This window comes from Alosa pseudoharengus, unplaced genomic scaffold (genome assembly GCF_046254945.1).
Source record: "Alosa pseudoharengus isolate Yale_2024_CS ecotype anadromous, Long Island Sound unplaced genomic scaffold, YU_APseudo_1.1 YU_APseudo_1.1_scf_16, whole genome shotgun sequence".
Classification (NCBI taxonomy): domain Eukaryota; kingdom Metazoa; phylum Chordata; class Actinopteri; order Clupeiformes; family Clupeidae; genus Alosa; species Alosa pseudoharengus.
Genome location: NW_027468630.1, coordinates 34,222,338 through 34,239,575, shown reverse-complemented (window position 1 = coordinate 34,239,575; position 17,238 = coordinate 34,222,338). Strand labels below are relative to the sequence as shown.

Here is a 17,238-nt window from a genome sequence, read left to right as displayed (position 1 = left end):
TTTGGCCTCTATAGGGGGCACTGTAATACAGGAAGTGAGCTCGTATCTCAGCAACACTTCGGTGTATGAAGTCCAAACTTGGTACAGGGACATATTAGCTGATTGTGAGGACATGAAGGAAAGTGGTCTCATTTGGCCTCTAGGGGTGCTGTAATAATGAAAGTGAGCTCACATCTCAGCAACACTTTGCTGTATGAAGTCCAAACTTGGTAGAGGGACATGGTAGCTGATTGTGAGAACACACAAAGACATTGGTGTAATTTGTCATCTTGCTGCTGAGTGCTTGCTCTGCGCTCTGCTCTATAGCGCTCTGCTAGGCCCCCGCATTGCTGCTTGCAGCTATATTTATTATTATTATTACACTTCTGCCATTGGAGTCTATGGCAGCCCATAGAACGCCTGGCTAAAAAGTTCAGATTTTTTCGTCGAAAGTTCCGGGACACTCCACTGACCACTCACACTCATTTACGGACCTCTAAACCCAGCCATCTAGCGCCACCAACAGGTCAAAGTTTGGCCGAAAGTTGAAAAGCTGGGTTGAAAGGTATTCACAAGTCATTATTATTATGAAATTTAGCGCCCTGATTCAGGACCGTCCCTTGATCACTCTCACCAATTTACAGCACTCTATGCCGAACACTCTAGCGCCACCAATAGGTCGAATCTGGACTCACATTTACGCATGTAACAATTGAACGGTGTGTTCGATTTTCACAAATTAAGCACCGTTGGAATCCCTGGACTGACTTGAGTTGATTGACCCCTATTACGTCACTTTCGGCCATACTGGACCTCCGCCATATTGGATTTAGTCCAAACTCTACGAAAAGTTTCAGCGTTCACAAATTTCCTCCGATTTTCACGAAACTTGTTAGAGATGATCTTCTGCCCGGGCCGCACAAACGATACTTGTCAGATTTTTCAATTTCATTTTTATTTGCCCGTGACAGCCAATCAAATATTGTGACGAAGCCGCCAAACAGGAAGTGGACAAACGTCTAGGTGACGCTTTGAGTTAATATAACAAAACTCGAGACCATTAGTCAGGACACTGTCCCAATCACTCACACCAATTTTTGTGCATATACATTGAACACACTAGCGCCACCACCAGTTCAATGCTGGACATGCGTTCATGCGCGTGATCCTTGACTCTTTTGTCTGATTTTCACAATTGAGGTAGTGTCTGAATCCTTGGACCATACAGAGTTCATCGACCCTTAACCTATCACTTTCCGCCAAATTGGACCTCCGCCATATTGGATTTAGTCCAAACTCTACGAAAAGTTTCAGCGGTTACAAGTTTCATCCGATTTTCATAGAACTTGTTGGAGATGATCTTCAGACCGAGCCGCACAAACGATACTTGTCAGATTTTTTAATTTCATTTTTGTTTGCCCGTGACAGCCAATCAAATATGGCGATGAAGCCACCAAACAGGAAGTGGGCTAACATCTCGGCTATGCTTTAATGTATGAAGTCCAAACTTGGTACAGGGACTTTGTATCTGATTGTGAGGACACGGTAAGAAATTCACATCATTTGGCCTCTATAGGGGGCGCTGTAATACAGGAAGTGTATCTCAGCAACAGTTCGGTGTATGAAGTCCAAACTTGGTACAGGGACTTCGTATCTGATCGTGAGGACACAGCAAGAAAATTGGCATCATTTGGCCTCTATAGGGGGCGCTGTATTACAGGAAGTGAGCTCGTATCTCAGCAACACTTCGGTGTATGAAGTCCAAACTTGGTATAGGGACATATTAGCTGATTGTGAGGACATGAAGGAAAGTTGTCTCATTTGGCCTCTAGGGGTGCTGTAATAAAGAAAGTGAGCTCACATCTCAGCAACACTTTGGTGTATGAAGTCCAAACTTGGTAGAGGGACATGGTAGCTGATTGTGAGAACGCACAGACATTGGTGTAATTTGGCCTCTTGCTGTAAGTGCTTGCTCATGCCATGGCAACGCCATTCCTGCTATAGCGCTCTGCTAGGCCCCCGCATTGCTGCTTGCAGCTATATTTGGGGGCCTAGCAGCGAAGCTGCGAAGGCACCCATTGTTTTAGTAGTTTTTCCTATTATTATTATTATTATTATTATTACACTTCTGCCATTGGAGTCTATGGCAGCCCATAGAACGCCTGGCTAAAAAGTTCAGATTTTTCCGTCGAAAGTTTCGGGACACTCCACTGACCACTCACACTTATTTACGGACCTCTAAACCCAGCCGTCTAGCGCCACCAACAGGTCAAAGTTTGGCCGAAAGTTGAAAAGCTGGGTTGAAAGGTATTTGCAAGTCATTATTATTATGAAATTTAGCGCCCTGATTCAGGAATGTCCCATGATCACTCTCACCAATTTACAGAACTCTATGCCGAACACCCTAGCGCCACCAATAGGTCGAATCTGGACTCACATTTACGCATGTAACAATTGAACGGTGTGTTCGATTTTCACAAATTAAGCACCGTTGGAATCCCTGGACTGACTTGAGTTGATTGACCCCTATTACGTCACTTTCGGCCATACTGGACCTCCGCCATATTGGATTTAGTCCAAACTCTACGAAAAGTTTCAGCGGTTACAAATTTCCTCCGATTTTCACGAAACTTGTTAGAGATGATCTTCTGTCCGGGCCGAACAAACGATACTGGTCAGATTTTTCAATTTCATTTTTATTTGCCCGTGACAGCCAATCAAATATTGTGAAGAAGCCGCCAAACAGGGAGTGGACAAACATCTAGGTGACGCTTTGAGTTAATATAACAAAACTCGAGACCATTAGTCAGGACACTGTCCCAATCACTCACACCAATTTTCGTGCATATACATTGAACACACTAGCGCCACCACCAGTTCAATGCTGGACATGCGTTCATGCGCGTGATCCTTGACTCTTTTGTCTGATTTTCACAATTGAGGTAGTGTCTGAATCCTTGGACCATACAGAGTTCATCGACCCCTAACCTATCACTTTCCGCCATATTGGACCTCCGCCATATTGGATTTAGTCCAAACTCTACGAAAAGTTTCAGCGGTTACAAATTTCATCCGATTTTCACAGAACTTGTCGGAGATGATCTTCAGACCGAGCCGCACAAACGATACTTGTCAGATTTTTTAATTTCATTTTTGTTTGCCCGTGACAGCCAATCAAATATGGCGATGAAGACACCAAACAGGAAGTGGGCTAACATCTCGGCTATGCTTTAATGTATGAAGTCCAAACTTAGTACAGGGACTTGGTATCTGATTGTGAGGACGCACTAGGAAATTGGCATCATGTGGCCTCTATAGGGGGCGCTGTAATACAGGAAATGAGCTTGTATCTCAGCAACGCTTTGGTGTACAAACTCCAAACTTGGTATAAGGACCTGTTACCTGATTATGATGACACACTAGGAAATTGGAATCATTTGGTCTCTATAGGGGGCGCAGCAATACAGGAAGTGAGCTCCTATCTTAGCAGCACTTTGATGTATGAAGTCCTAATTTGGTACAGGGACTTGGTACCTGATTGTGAGGACACAGTAGGAAATTGGCATCATTTGGCCTCTATAGGGGGCACTGTAATACAGGAAGTGAGCTCGTATCTCAGCAACACTTCGGTGTATGAAGTCCAAACTTGGTACAGGGACATATTAGCTGATTGTGAGGACATGAAGGAAAGTGGTCTCATTTGGCCTCTAGGGGTGCTGTAATAATGAAAGTGAGCTCACATCTCAGCAACACTTTGCTGTATGAAGTCCAAACTTGGTAGAGGGACATGGTAGCTGATTGTGAGAACACACAAAGACATTGGTGTAATTTGTCATCTTGCTGCTGAGTGCTTGCTCTGCGCTCTGCTCTATAGCGCTCTGCTAGGCCCCCGCATTGCTGCTTGCAGCTATATTTATTATTATTATTACACTTCTGCCATTGGAGTCTATGGCAGCCCATAGAACGCCTGGCTAAAAAGTTCAGATTTTTTCGTCGAAAGTTCCGGGACACTCCACTGACCACTCACACTCATTTACGGACCTCTAAACCCAGCCGTCTAGCGCCACCAACAGGTCAAAGTTTGGCTGAAAGTTGAAAAGCTGGGTTGAAAGGTATTTGCAAGTCATTATTATTATGAAATTTAGCGCCCTGATTCAGGACCGTCCCATGATCACTCTCACGAATTTACAAAGCTCTATGCCGAACACTCTAGCGCCACCAATAGGTCGAATCTGGACTCACATTTACGCATGTAACAATTGAACGGTGTGTTCGATTTTCACAAATTAAGCACCGTTGGAATCCCTGGACTGACTTGAGTTGATTGACCCCTATTACGTCACTTTCGGCCATACTGGACCTCCGCCATATTGGATTTAGTCCAAACTCTACGAAAAGTTTCAGCGGTTACAAATTTCCTCAGATTTTCACGAAACTTGTTGGAGATGATCTTCTGCCCGAGCCGCACAAACGATACTGGTCAGATTTTTCAATTTCATTTTTGTTTGCCCGTGACAGCCAATCAAATATGGTGACGAGGACGCCAAACAGGAAGTGGACAAACATCTAGGTGATGCTTTGAGTTAACATAACAAAACTCGAGACCATTAGTCGGGACACTGTCCCAATCACTCACACCAATTTTCATGCATATACATTGAACACAGTAGCGCCACCACCAGTTTAATGCTGCACATGCGTTCATGCGCGTGATCCTTGACTCTTTTGTCTGATTTTCACAATTGAGGTAGCATTTGAATCCTTGGACCATCCCGAGTTCATCGACTCCTATCCCATCACTTTCCGCCATATTGGACCTCCGCCATATTGGAATTGGTCTAAACTCTACGAAAAGTTTCAGCGGTCCCAAATTTCATTTGATTTTCACAGAACTTGGCAGAGATGATCTTCAGACCGAGCCGCACAAATGATACTTGTCAGATTTTTTTATTTCATTTTTGTTTGCCCGTGACAGACAATCAAATATGGCGATGAAGCCACCAAACAGGAAGTGGGCTAACATCTCGGCTATGCTTTAATGTATGAAGTCCAAACTTGGTACAGGGACTTTGTATCTGATTGTGAGGACACGGTAAGAAATTGGCATCATTTGGCCTCTATAGGGGGCGCTGTAATACAGGAAGTGAGCTTGTATCTCAGCAACGCTTTGGTGTACAAAGTCCAAACTTAGTATAAGGACCTGTTACCTGATTATGATGATGCACTAGGAAATTGGAATCATTTGGCCTCCATAGGGGGCGCTGTAATACAGGAAGTGAGCTCGTATCTCAGCAACACTTTGGTGTATGAAGTCCAAACTTGGTACAGGGACATATTAGCTGATTGTGAGGACATGAAGGAAAGTGTTCTCATTTGGCCTCTAGGGGTGCTGTAATAATGAAAGTGAGCTCACATCTCAGCAACACTTTGGTGTATGAAGTCCAAACTTGGTAGAGGGACATGGTAGCTGATTGTGAGACCGCACAAAGACATTGGTGTAATTTGGCCTCTTGCTGTAAGTGCTTGCTGATGCCGTGGCAACGCCATTTCTGCTATAGCGCTCTGCTAGGCCCCCGCATTGCTGCTTGCAGCTATATTTGGGGGCCAAGCAGCGAAGCTGCGCGGCAACCCTTAGTGATTCTACCTTTTCTTATTGGGGGCCTAGCAGCGAAGCTGCGAAGGCACCCATTGAGTTAGTAGTTTTTCCTATTATTATTATTGGGGGCCAAGCAGCGAAGCTGCGAAGGCACCCATTGAGTTACTAGCTTTTCCTATTATTATTATTACACATCTGCCATTGGAGTCTATGGCAGCCCATAGAACGCCTGGCTAAAAAGTGCAGATTTTTTGGCAGAAAGTTTCGGGACACTCCACTGACCACTCACACTCATTTACGGACCTCTAAACCCAGCCGTCTAGCGCCACCAACAGGTCAAAGTTTGGCCGAAAGTTGATAAGCTGGGTTGAAAGGTATTTGCAAGTCATTATTATTATGAAATTTAGCACCCTGATTGATCACTCTCACGAATTTACAAAGCTCTATGCCGAACACTCTAGCGCCACCAATAGGTCGAATCTGGACTCACATTCACGCATGTAACAATTGAACGGTGTGTTCGATTTTCACAAATCATGCACCGTTGGAATCCCTGGACTGACTTGAGTTGAATGACCCCTACTACGTCACTTTCGGCCATACTGGACCTCCGCCATATTGGATTTAGTCCAAACTCTACGAAAAGGTTCAGCGGTTACAAATTTCATCCGATTTTCACGAAACTTGTTGGAGATGATCTTCTGCCCGAGCCGCACAAACGATACTGGTCAGATTTTTCAATTTCATTTTTATTTGCCCGTGACAGCCAATCAAATATGGTGATGAAGCCGCCATACAGGAAGTGGACAAACATCTAGGTGACGCTTTGAGTTAACATAACAAGACTTGATACCATTAGTCAGGACACTGTCCCAATCCCTCACAGCAATTTTCATGCATATACATTGAACACTCTAGCGCCACCACCAGTTCAAAGCTGGACATGCGTTCATGTGCGTGATCCTTGACTCTTTTGTCTGATTTTCACAATTGAGGTAGCGTCTGAATCCTTGAACAATCTCGAGTTCATCGACCCCTATCCCGTCACTTTCCGCCATATTGGACCTCCGCCATATTGGATTTAGTCCAAACTCTACGAAAAGTTTCAGCGGTTACAAATTTCATCCGATTTTCACAGAACTTGGCGGGGATGATCTTCAGACCGAGCCGCACAAACGATACTTGTCAGATTTTTTATTTTCAAGTTTGTTTGCCTGTGACAGCCAATTACACATGGCGACGATGCCGCCTAACAGGAAATGGGCTAACATCTCGGCTACTCTTTAATGTATGAAGTCCAAACGTGGTACAGGGACTTGGTATCTGATTGTGAGGACGCCCTAGGAAATTGGCGTCATTTGGCCTCTATAGGGGGCGCTGCAATACAGGAAGTGAGCTTGTATCTCAGCAACGCTTTGATGTACGAAGTCCAAATTTGGTATAGAGACTTGGTATCTGATTGTGAGGACACAGTAGGAAATTGACATCATTTGGCCTCTATAGGGGGCGCTGCAATACAGGAAGTGAGCTTGTATCTCAGCAACGCTTTGATGTACGAAGTCCAAATTTGGTATAGAGACTTGGTATCTGATTGTGAGGACACAGTAGGAAATTGGCATCATTTGGCCTCTATAGGGGGCGCTGTAATACATGAAGTGGGCTCAAATCTCAGCAACGCTTCGTTGTATGAAGTCCAAACGTGATACATGGGCATATTATCTGATTGTGAGGACATGCAAGGAAAGTGGTCTCATTTGGCCTCTAGGGGTGTTGCAATAAAGAAAATGAGCTCACATCTCAGCAACACTTTGGTGTATGAAGTCCAAACTTGGTAGACGGACATGGGAGCTGATTGTAAGAACGCACAAGGACATTGGTGTAATTTGGCCTCTAGGGGCGCTGTAACAAAGTAAATGAGCTTATTTCTCAGCCGTTCTTTATCCAAACTTGCTGTGAGTGGTTGCTCATGCCATGGCAACGCCATTCCTGCTATAGCGCACTGCTTGGCCCCCGCATTGCTGCTTGCAGCTATATTTATTATTATTATTATTATTATTACACTTCTGCCATTGGAGTCTATGGCAGCCCATAGAACGCCTGGCTAAAAAGTTCAGATTTTTCCGTCGAAAGTTTCGGGACACTCCACTGACCACTCACACTTATTTACGGACCTCTAAACCCAGCCGTCTAGCGCCACCAACAGGTCAAAGTTTGGCCGAAAGTTGAAAAGCTGGGTTGAAAGGTATTTGCAAGTCATTATTATTATGAAATTTAGCGCCCTGATTCAGGAATGTCCCATGATCACTCTCACCAATTTACAGAACTCTATGCCGAACACTCTAGCGCCACCAATGGGTCGAATCTGGACTCACATTCACGCATGTAACAATTGAACGGTGTGTTCGATTTTCACAAATCAAGCACCGTTGGAATCCCTGGACTGACTTGAGTTGAATGACCCCTACTACGTCACTTTCCGCCATACTGGACCTCCGCCATATTGGATTTAGTCCAAACTCTACGAAAATGTTCAGCGTTTATACATTTCTTCCGATTTTCATGACACTTGGCTGAGATGATCATCAGACCGAGCCGCACAAAAGATACTTGGCAGATTTGTCAATTTCAAGTTTGTTTTCCCGTGACAGCCAATCAAATATGGTGACGAAGCCGCCAAACAGGAAGTGGACAAACATCTAGGTGACGCTTTGAGTTAACATAACAAAACTCGAGACCATTAGTCAGGACACTGTCCCAATCACTCACACCAATTTTCATGCATATACATTGGACACACTAGCGCCACCACCAGTTTAATGCTGGACATGCGTTCATGCGCGTGATCCTTGACTCTTTTGTCTGATTTTCACAATTGAGGTAGCGTCTGAATCCTTGGACCATCCCGAGTTCATCGACTCCTATCCCATCACTTTCCGCCATATTGGACCTCCGCCATATTGGAATTGGTCTAAACTCTACGAAAAGTTTCAGCGGTCCCAAATTTCATTTGATTTTCACAGAACTTGGCAGAGATGATCTTCAGACCGAGCCGCACAAACGATACTTGTCAGATTTTTTAATTTCATTTTTGTTTGCCCGTGACAGACAATCAAATATGGCGATGAAGCCACCAAACAGGAAGTGGGCTAACATCTCGGCTATGCTTTAATGTATGAAGTCCAAACTTGGTACAGGGACTTTGTATCTGATTGTGAGGACACGGTAAGAAATTCACATCATTTGGCCTCTATAGGGGGCGCTGTAATACAGGAAGTGTATCTCAGCAACAGTTCGGTGTATGAAGTCCAAACTTGGTACAGGGACTTCGTATCTGATCGTGAGGACACAGCAAGAAAATTGGCATCATTTGGCCTCTATAGGGGGCGCTGTATTACAGGAAGTGAGATCGTATCTCAGCAACACTTCGGTGTATGAAGTCCAAACTTGGTATAGGGACATATTAGCTGATTGTGAGGACATGAAGGAAAGTTGTCTCATTTGGCCTCTAGGGGTGCTGTAATAAAGAAAGTGAGCTCACATCTCAGCAACACTTTGGTGTATGAAGTCCAAACTTGGTAGAGGGACATGGTAGCTGATTGTGAGAACGCACAGACATTGGTGTAATTTGGCCTCTTGCTGTAAGTGCTTGCTCATGCCATGGCAACGCCATTCCTGCTATAGCGCTCTGCTAGGCCCCCGCATTGCTGCTTGCAGCTATATTTATTATTATTATTACACATCTTTCCGCTGTCATTGAAGTCTATGGCAGCCCATAGAACCGTACAGTAAAAAGTTGTGAAATTTGGCACATTGATTCGGGACAGTATAAACATTAATTTGAGCAAGTTTTATGCCTGAACCACAGAGAGTCTAGCGCCACCAATGGGTCAAAGTTGACATTGCATCCATGCAATTAACTTTTGAACCGTATGCCCGATTTTGAATATCGCAATATCTTTGGAAGCCTTGGATGAGGCCGAACTCAACGCACCCCATGACGTCAATTTCCGCCATGTTGGATCTTCCGCCATATTGTATTTCATCAAAAACACTTAAAAGGCATCAAAGTTCGCAAAGTTTGTCCGATTTTCACGAAACTTGACGCAGATGATCGTCAGACCATGACTCATAAACGCATTGCTTTTTGGAGACATATTCAAAACCGGTTGCCTGTGACGACCAATCAAGTTTGGCGGCGAAGCCGCCAAACAGGAAGTGAAGTGATATCTCAGCAAGGCTTTCGCGTATCAACACCAAACTCAGTACAGGGTCTCAGTACCCAATTAGGAGGAGGCTCAATAAATTTGATGACTTTTGACCTATAGGTGGCGCTATAATTAGCAAAATTATGTTTTAGCCTGTAACGGGTCATGTGTTTAGAATTAAAGCATATTAGTGATATCTGTTAATACCTTGAGAGGTCCTTAGGCCGAAACATGCCAACATGTGACGTCAACATAATTTATTCGACCGCCATATTGGATGTCATCAAAAACACTTAAAAGGCATCAAAGGTCAGAAAGTTTCTCCGATTTTCACGAAACTTGACGCAGATGATCGTCAGACCATGACTCATAAACGCATTGCTTTTTGGAGACATATTCAAAACCGGTTGCCTGAGACGACCAATCAAGTTTGGCGGCGAAGCCGCCAAACAGGAAGCGAAGTAATATCTCAGTAAAGCTTTAACGTATCAAAACCAAACTCAGTACATGGGGTCAGGACCCAATAAGGAGAAGGCTCAATAAATTTGATGACTTTTGACCTATAGGTGGCGCTATAATAAGCAAAATTACATTTTGGCCTGTAACGGGTGATGTGTTTGGAATTAAAACTTACTATTGGTGTCTGTTAATGTTAATGTTAATATACTAGTGATGTCTCTGGGAGGTCCTAAGGCTGACAGATGTGATTTTGTGATGTCAACATAATTGATCTGGCCGCCATATTGGATTTAATCAAAATCACTTAAAAGGCATCAAAGGTCACAAAGTTCATCCGATTTTCATGAAACTTGGTTCAGATGATCTTCAGACCATGACTCACAAACGCATTGCTTTTTGGACCCATATTCAAAACCCATCGCCCGTCTTGACCAATCAAGTTTGGCGGCGAAGCCGCCAAACAGGAAGTGAAGTGATCTCAGCAAGGCTTTTGCGTATCAACACCAAACTCAGTACAGGGTCTCAGGACCCAATTAGGAGGAGGCTCAATAAATTTGATGACTTTTGACCTATAGGTGGCGCTATAATCACAAGAAGTGGGCTCATATTTCAGCAATGCTTTCACATATTGAAACCAAACTTAGTATATGGACTTGGGACCTCATCCTGAGGACAGACAATAATTTTAGCAACGTTTGACCACTAGGGGTGCTATAATTTGCAACACTTTCTCGTATCGACACCAAACTTGGTACCTGGACTCGGGACCACATCCTGAATAAGGACAATACATTTAGTGACCTTTGACCACTAGGGGCGCTATAATTAGAAAAACTTTATCGTATCGACACCAAACTTGGTACATGGACTCGGGAACACATCCTGAAGACGCACAATATATTTAGTGAGCTTTGACCACTAGGGGTGCTACAATTATCAACACTTTCTTGTATCGACACCAAACTTGGTATGTGGACTTGTGACTACAACCTGACTACGCACAATAAATTTGGTGATGTTTGAGGTATGCATATGTGTGGGGGGTTATTGGGGTGTGTGGGGGAAGAAGTTTATCTGTGTATATGTGTGTGTGTGGGACAGGGGGGGTTAATTGGGTGTGTGTATAATGTAGCAACATTGGGTTGCCATGACAACTCCTGCTCAACTGCTTGGCCCCCTCATTGCTGCTTGCAGCTATATTTATATTTTACATTAGTAAAGCAGTCCTCTGATGTGCATGTTTTCACAAACTTTTTGTGAACAATGTTAGCACTTTAAACACTGGCTGCTTTGAAGTGCATGTATAACAATATAGCATAAAATATAATAATTGTGATGTGATATAATGATAATTTGATGGGGGGTGGGTTCATGTAGGTGGGCCCTATGACCCCAAAGTATGCCATGACCGGGCCACAGGTCAAAGAAGTTGTCTATGTCCATGGCAACACTGGCATACAAATAAAGTCTATCAAAGGTCTGACATTAGACCTGAAGGTAGCATTTTAAATGGGTGTTTTTTTTAATACATAAGGTTTTTGAACACTTACAGTACAGTTACTTACAGCTTCTAACAAAAGTAGGGTGATATATATTTTACGTTTTCCCTTTAGTTAAGTTCAAAATAAAACGGACACAACAAAACAACAAACACTTGATTTTTTTAAAAAAATAGTCGTTTAGATTAGTCGACTAATCGAAAAATTAGTCGAAAGATTAGTCGTTAGAAAATTAGTCGTTAGTGGCAGCACTAGATACGAGTCGATGAACTCGGAATGGTCCAAGGACACAGACACTACCTCAATTGTGAAATCAGACAAAAGAGTCAAGGATCACGTGCATGAACGCATGTCCAGCATTGAACTGGTGGTGGCGCTAGTGTGTTCAATGTATATGCATGAAAATTGCTGTGAGTGATTGGGACAGTGTCCTGACTAATGGTATCAAGTCTTGTTATGTTAACTCAAAGAGTCACCTAGATGTTTGTCCACTTCCTGTTTGGCGGCTTCATCACCATATTTGATTGGCTGTCACGGGCAAACAAAAATGAAATTGAATAATCTGACAAGTATCGTTTGTGCGGCTCGGGGAGAAGATAATCTCCGCCAAGTTCCATGAAAATCGGATGAAATTTCTGATCGCTGAAACTTTTCGTAGAGTTTGGACTAAATCCAATATGGCGGAGGTCCAATATGGCAGAAAGTGACGTAATAGGGGTCATTGAACTTAGGTCGGTCCAGGGATTCCAACGGTGCCTGATATGTGAAAATCGGACGCACCGTTCAATGGTCACATGCGTGAATGCAATCCAGGTTCGACCCATTGGTGGGGCTAGAGTGTTGGGCATAGAGTTTTGGAAAAAGTGCTGAATCAGTGTGCCAAATTTCATAACTTTAGACCCAGTGGTTCAATTTTCGGCCAGATTTTGACCTGTTGGTGGCGCTAGATGGCTGGGTTTAGAGGTCCGTAAATGAGTGTGAATAGTCAGTGGAGTGTCCCGAAACGTTCTGCCAAAAAATTTTAGCCAGGCGTTCTATGGGCTGCCATAGACTCCAATGGCGGATGTATAATAACAACTAGATGTACCGCAGAGCGGTACAAAATATGTCCAGCACATTTTTTCCACAAAAAGAAATCACGCTGAAAGGCCTATATGATTCTAACTGTCTCACTAAATTGCATTATCCACACTCAATTCTTACTGGTATCTGCTAGACAACAAGTACCAAAACATTATTTGTTCATAGATTTCACATGTAAAATTCATTTTATACAACCCCACCTCCATCTTGCCTGTTCATAATTCTGAGAAATTCTTGATTGTTTGTGTTATGTTTATGTTATGTGTGTGTGTGTGTGTGTGTGTGTGTGTGTGTGTGTGTGTGTGTGTGTGTGTGTGTGTGTGTGTGTGTGTGTGTGTGTGCGTGCTTGTGTGTATGCCTGCGTATGTGCCTGTGCATACAAGCGTACATATGTCTACTGTGTGAGTATGTGTCATACGTATGATTACTGTGAATGTATGTGTGTGTGTATCTGTTTGTGCACGTGTGCACATGAAATGGGTTAACATGACCCCTGGAGGCAAACATACGGAAAAAAATGGTCATCCTAGGCCCTATAGTTCTCAAGATATTCACAGAGAACTGTGTCTGCCCTACCCTCCTTTTGGGGGGTCCAGTCCAGCGGGGGGGATACAGATCAAAACGAAAAATGACGGTTCCATGCTATCCATGTGGGGGTACATGCCCACCAAGTTTTGTGTACCCTGGTCTTTCAGTGTCCCGGGAATCCTTGTTGGTGTACGTCACTAAATGTACACATAAATTATTTTATTGTAAGGCCCCCCATGAACGAAAGTACACAAAACTTGGCATGCATACGGAGGGTGTCATAATGATCCTACACTTTTAATTTAGTGCAGTTTTGACCTTGTCAGCCAGAGATATTGTGATGAAAACACCTAATTTTGCTTTTTAATTTTTAACTAGGTGAAATAAGTGGTAATGGGATGGGTTGACATGCCCCCTTAAGACCAACATACATAAAAAAGGTGGACCTCCTAGGCCCTACGGTTCTCGAAATATTCACAGAAAACTGTCTCCGGCCACCTACAGGCCAGTTGGTGTATAGTAACATAAATTAATTTATTGTGTGGCCCCCCATGAACGGAATTCCACGAAACTTGGCGTGCATTCAGAGGGTGTCATAATGATCCTACACTTCCAATTTTGTGCAGTTTTGAATATGTTAGGTCACAGATACCTGCGATTACAACACCTCATTTTTACTTTTTTGTGTTTAACTAGGTGGCGCTATACATGAAATGAGTGGTTATGGAATGGGTTGACATGGCCTCTTGAGATCAACATACAAAAAAAATGGTCCTCCTAAACCGATGGTTCCATGCTATCCATGTGGGGTTACATGCCCACCAAGTTTCGTGTACCCCGGTCTTTCAGTGTCCCGGGAATCATTGACGGAAATTTGGGCATGCGAAAAAAAAAAAAAAAAAAAAAAAAAAAACAATTCTGACTAAACCTATATGACCACCGCTTCGCTGCGCGGCGGTCATAATTGACCTCTCCAGAATAAGTCCCGCCTCCGTAACTTCCGTATCCATCCAACTTCCGGGCGTGGATTGTCTATGAGAAATAACATGGCGTTTCGAAATATCATACTGGTAAAACATCTGTAGGTAGCGAAGTTGAAAAAGCTGGTGGGCAGATTGGCCTACACACTTCTGCCATATAGTTTCCACTGGATTTTTTGATTGTCGGTGCCGTTTAAGTAGTATACTATAGACTATACTACTTAAACGGCACCGAAAAAAATAAAAATCCAGTGGAAACTAGATGGCAGAAGTGTGTAGGCCAATCTGCCCAGCAGCTTTTTCTACTTTGTCACCTACAGAGTTTGACAGGTACGATCTTTCAAAACGCTATGTTATTTCCCATAGACAATCCACGCCCGGAAGTTGGATGGATACGGAAGTTAGGAGGCGGGATATATTCTGGAGAGGTCTATAATAGGAAAAGCTAGTAACTCAATGGGTGCCTTCGCAGCTTCGCTTTACTCTGAAATGTTCGGCTTAGATCGTAGGTCTTACCTGAGAGTAGCTTCTCTGTGATCTCCATGAGGTCATGGTAGTCAGCATAGGCCATGTAGAACTCGCATGTAGTGAACTCTGGGTTGTGTGTCATGTCAATGCCTTCATTTCTAAACTGTCGGCCAACCTCATACACTCTATCAATACCTCCAACCACCAGCATCTATGGGAGAATTAGGCTGTTTTAACAAGGTGAAACAGTGGAACATGCATGTGACCACCAGCATTCATTTTGTCTGAAATTCCTCATATAACCCTATGGAAAAGTGTGGTTTGTTTTAAACTGGTGTTCCAGAGGTTTACAAAATGTAGTAAAGGAACACCTTAAACACCCACCAGTGAACTTCATACAATATTATCTATTCACCAGCATACTTTCTTGCAAAACCACCAGACTAGACCTATGAGAGATATACTGCATGAGATCTTACCTTATGGTACAACTCAGGGGCGATTCTCATGTACAGATTCATGTCCAAGTCATTGTGGTAGGTAATGAAAGGACGTGCAACTGCCCCACCGGGGATGAGGTTCATCATAGGAGTTTCAATCTGGAAGGCAGTAAGCAAAATTCTTTTAATATATTCTTATTCCACTGCTTGGTTGAATTTCCCATTTTCCTGTGTAATTAACGTGCATTAACATATGTTATTTGAACACCTATGAAGTAGATCAATTTTTTTGGCCGTATCACACTTGTATATTAATTCGCCAAATTCATTGTGAAGTTTAACCAATTGCATTGCTTTGCATTAGGGCTGTAACGATACACCAACCTCACGATTCGGTTTGTATCACGATTTTTGACCCACGGTTCGATACGAATCTCGATTTTTCTTTTCTTTTTTTTGGGGGGGGGGGGTGGCTAGACATTTTATTAAATAACATTTTAATAGCCTCCCTTAGAACACCAGAGGATTACAATATAATATATCTATTATTTTATATCCTGATATAAAAATATTTTTCTGAATGACTGATATTTATGACAGCACACTTTATGCAGATTAGCCTATAGCCTAGGCCTACTATTTTTTATTACAACTCTACCTCTTTAATTCAGCTGTCTGGTTGAAGCCTGGAAATATTGTAAACAAAGTAGCATATAGCTTAGCCTATCATAGTCTACTGATTGGACTGTTCAGTTTCCCCATGTGTGTTTAAGTTTCAAGGTAATACTTGTTCTCCTTGGGACAGGCCCTTTTGGGAAACGTTGGTATTGAGATGATCAGTCAACTTCAATGCAAGAGTTTTAAACAAATATGTTCAGCATGCTAATGATGCTAAGCGGATTTAATAGTAATTTAGCTAGTAGTCTATGCGTCCTTGCTTTCACGATTGTGAATGTTTCATTTAAGTCGCGCGTGTTCATTGAGCAGGAGAGGGAGGGAGCGAGAGAGAGCGGGGCAAGGAGAGGGGGTTTACTTCTATTAGGGGTTTGCACGGATGTCACATTCTGGCCGGTAACCATGGTAACCCAGCACGCGCGGCCATATTGGCGGTACTCTGTGAATGAAGTACAATGGAGTATTATGCACTTTGGATATCTTACGTGATTGTAGCCGTGTCTAAACAACAGAAAAGCTAATCAAAATCCGTCTAAGATGCAAAGGCATATAGGGCAGGACTTGGACCACAAGAAAAGGTGCGATATTTCGAGAAATTACGGTTTATTGGCAGCGCAGATCCATATGAGTTGGGTGAGGGAGACGAAGTACCAAGTTCAACCACAAGCGCCCCCCTTCCTCCGATAACTTCTGGCATTATTCTCCTTTCTCCCTGTTTTTTTAATAACTTTTGGAAGTCGATACCTACACCAGATGTTTTTCTCAGTCGGACCTATTGGTACAACCTAAAACACGGCAATAATTAACCATTTTCCTTGACGATGTTAGGGATTTACTTCAGTGCCTAATGCTTTCTAATGAGGCGAGTATATCCAATATGGCAACGTCCAGATCTGATGACAGGCCGTGCAAAGCCCTAATACTGTTTGGTAAAGTTGCACACATAGTCTACAATGAAAGCAAGGAGAGGTATGAAATTATTATTTATTTATTTCTACGTAGGCTACCGATAAGTAAAGCGGGAGTTGTGGGTTGCTTTTGCGGCCGCATAAGCTGCAAAGCACTGCGTGAAACACTAGAAAGGGTGTGTTGCGATTCTGCCTTTTCACACTGCGACACAGTATCGTGGATATGAATGTCGCGATTTCGGTTTCGAATCGTAAATCGTTACAGCCCTACTTTGCATCCAAGCTGTAAAATACAGACGTTCAGAACATAGCAACATTGTAGCATATGACGGAGGTGGTTTTTAGCTAGTGGAATGGCAGTAGGCTAAGTAAAATAGCGATGTTTCAAAGATAAGGTTCATAAGAATCCTGGGATATG

At 43.1% G+C, this 17,238-nt stretch overlaps 1 protein-coding gene across 2 annotated transcripts in view; it reads right to left on the bottom strand.

Moving 5' to 3' along the window:
- Positions 1-17,238, bottom strand: part of kars1 (lysyl-tRNA synthetase 1) — a 66,931-nt gene that overhangs the window by 43,834 nt on the left and 5,859 nt on the right. For both annotated transcript variants that reach the window (XM_076287853.1, XM_076287852.1), the window contains 2 exons: positions 15,277-15,396; positions 14,846-15,008 (listed from right to left, as the gene is read on the bottom strand). In XM_076287853.1, the coding sequence (XP_076143968.1) occupies positions 14,846-15,008; positions 15,277-15,396 (283 nt within the window). The remainder of the gene's footprint in view (positions 1-14,845; positions 15,009-15,276; positions 15,397-17,238) is intronic.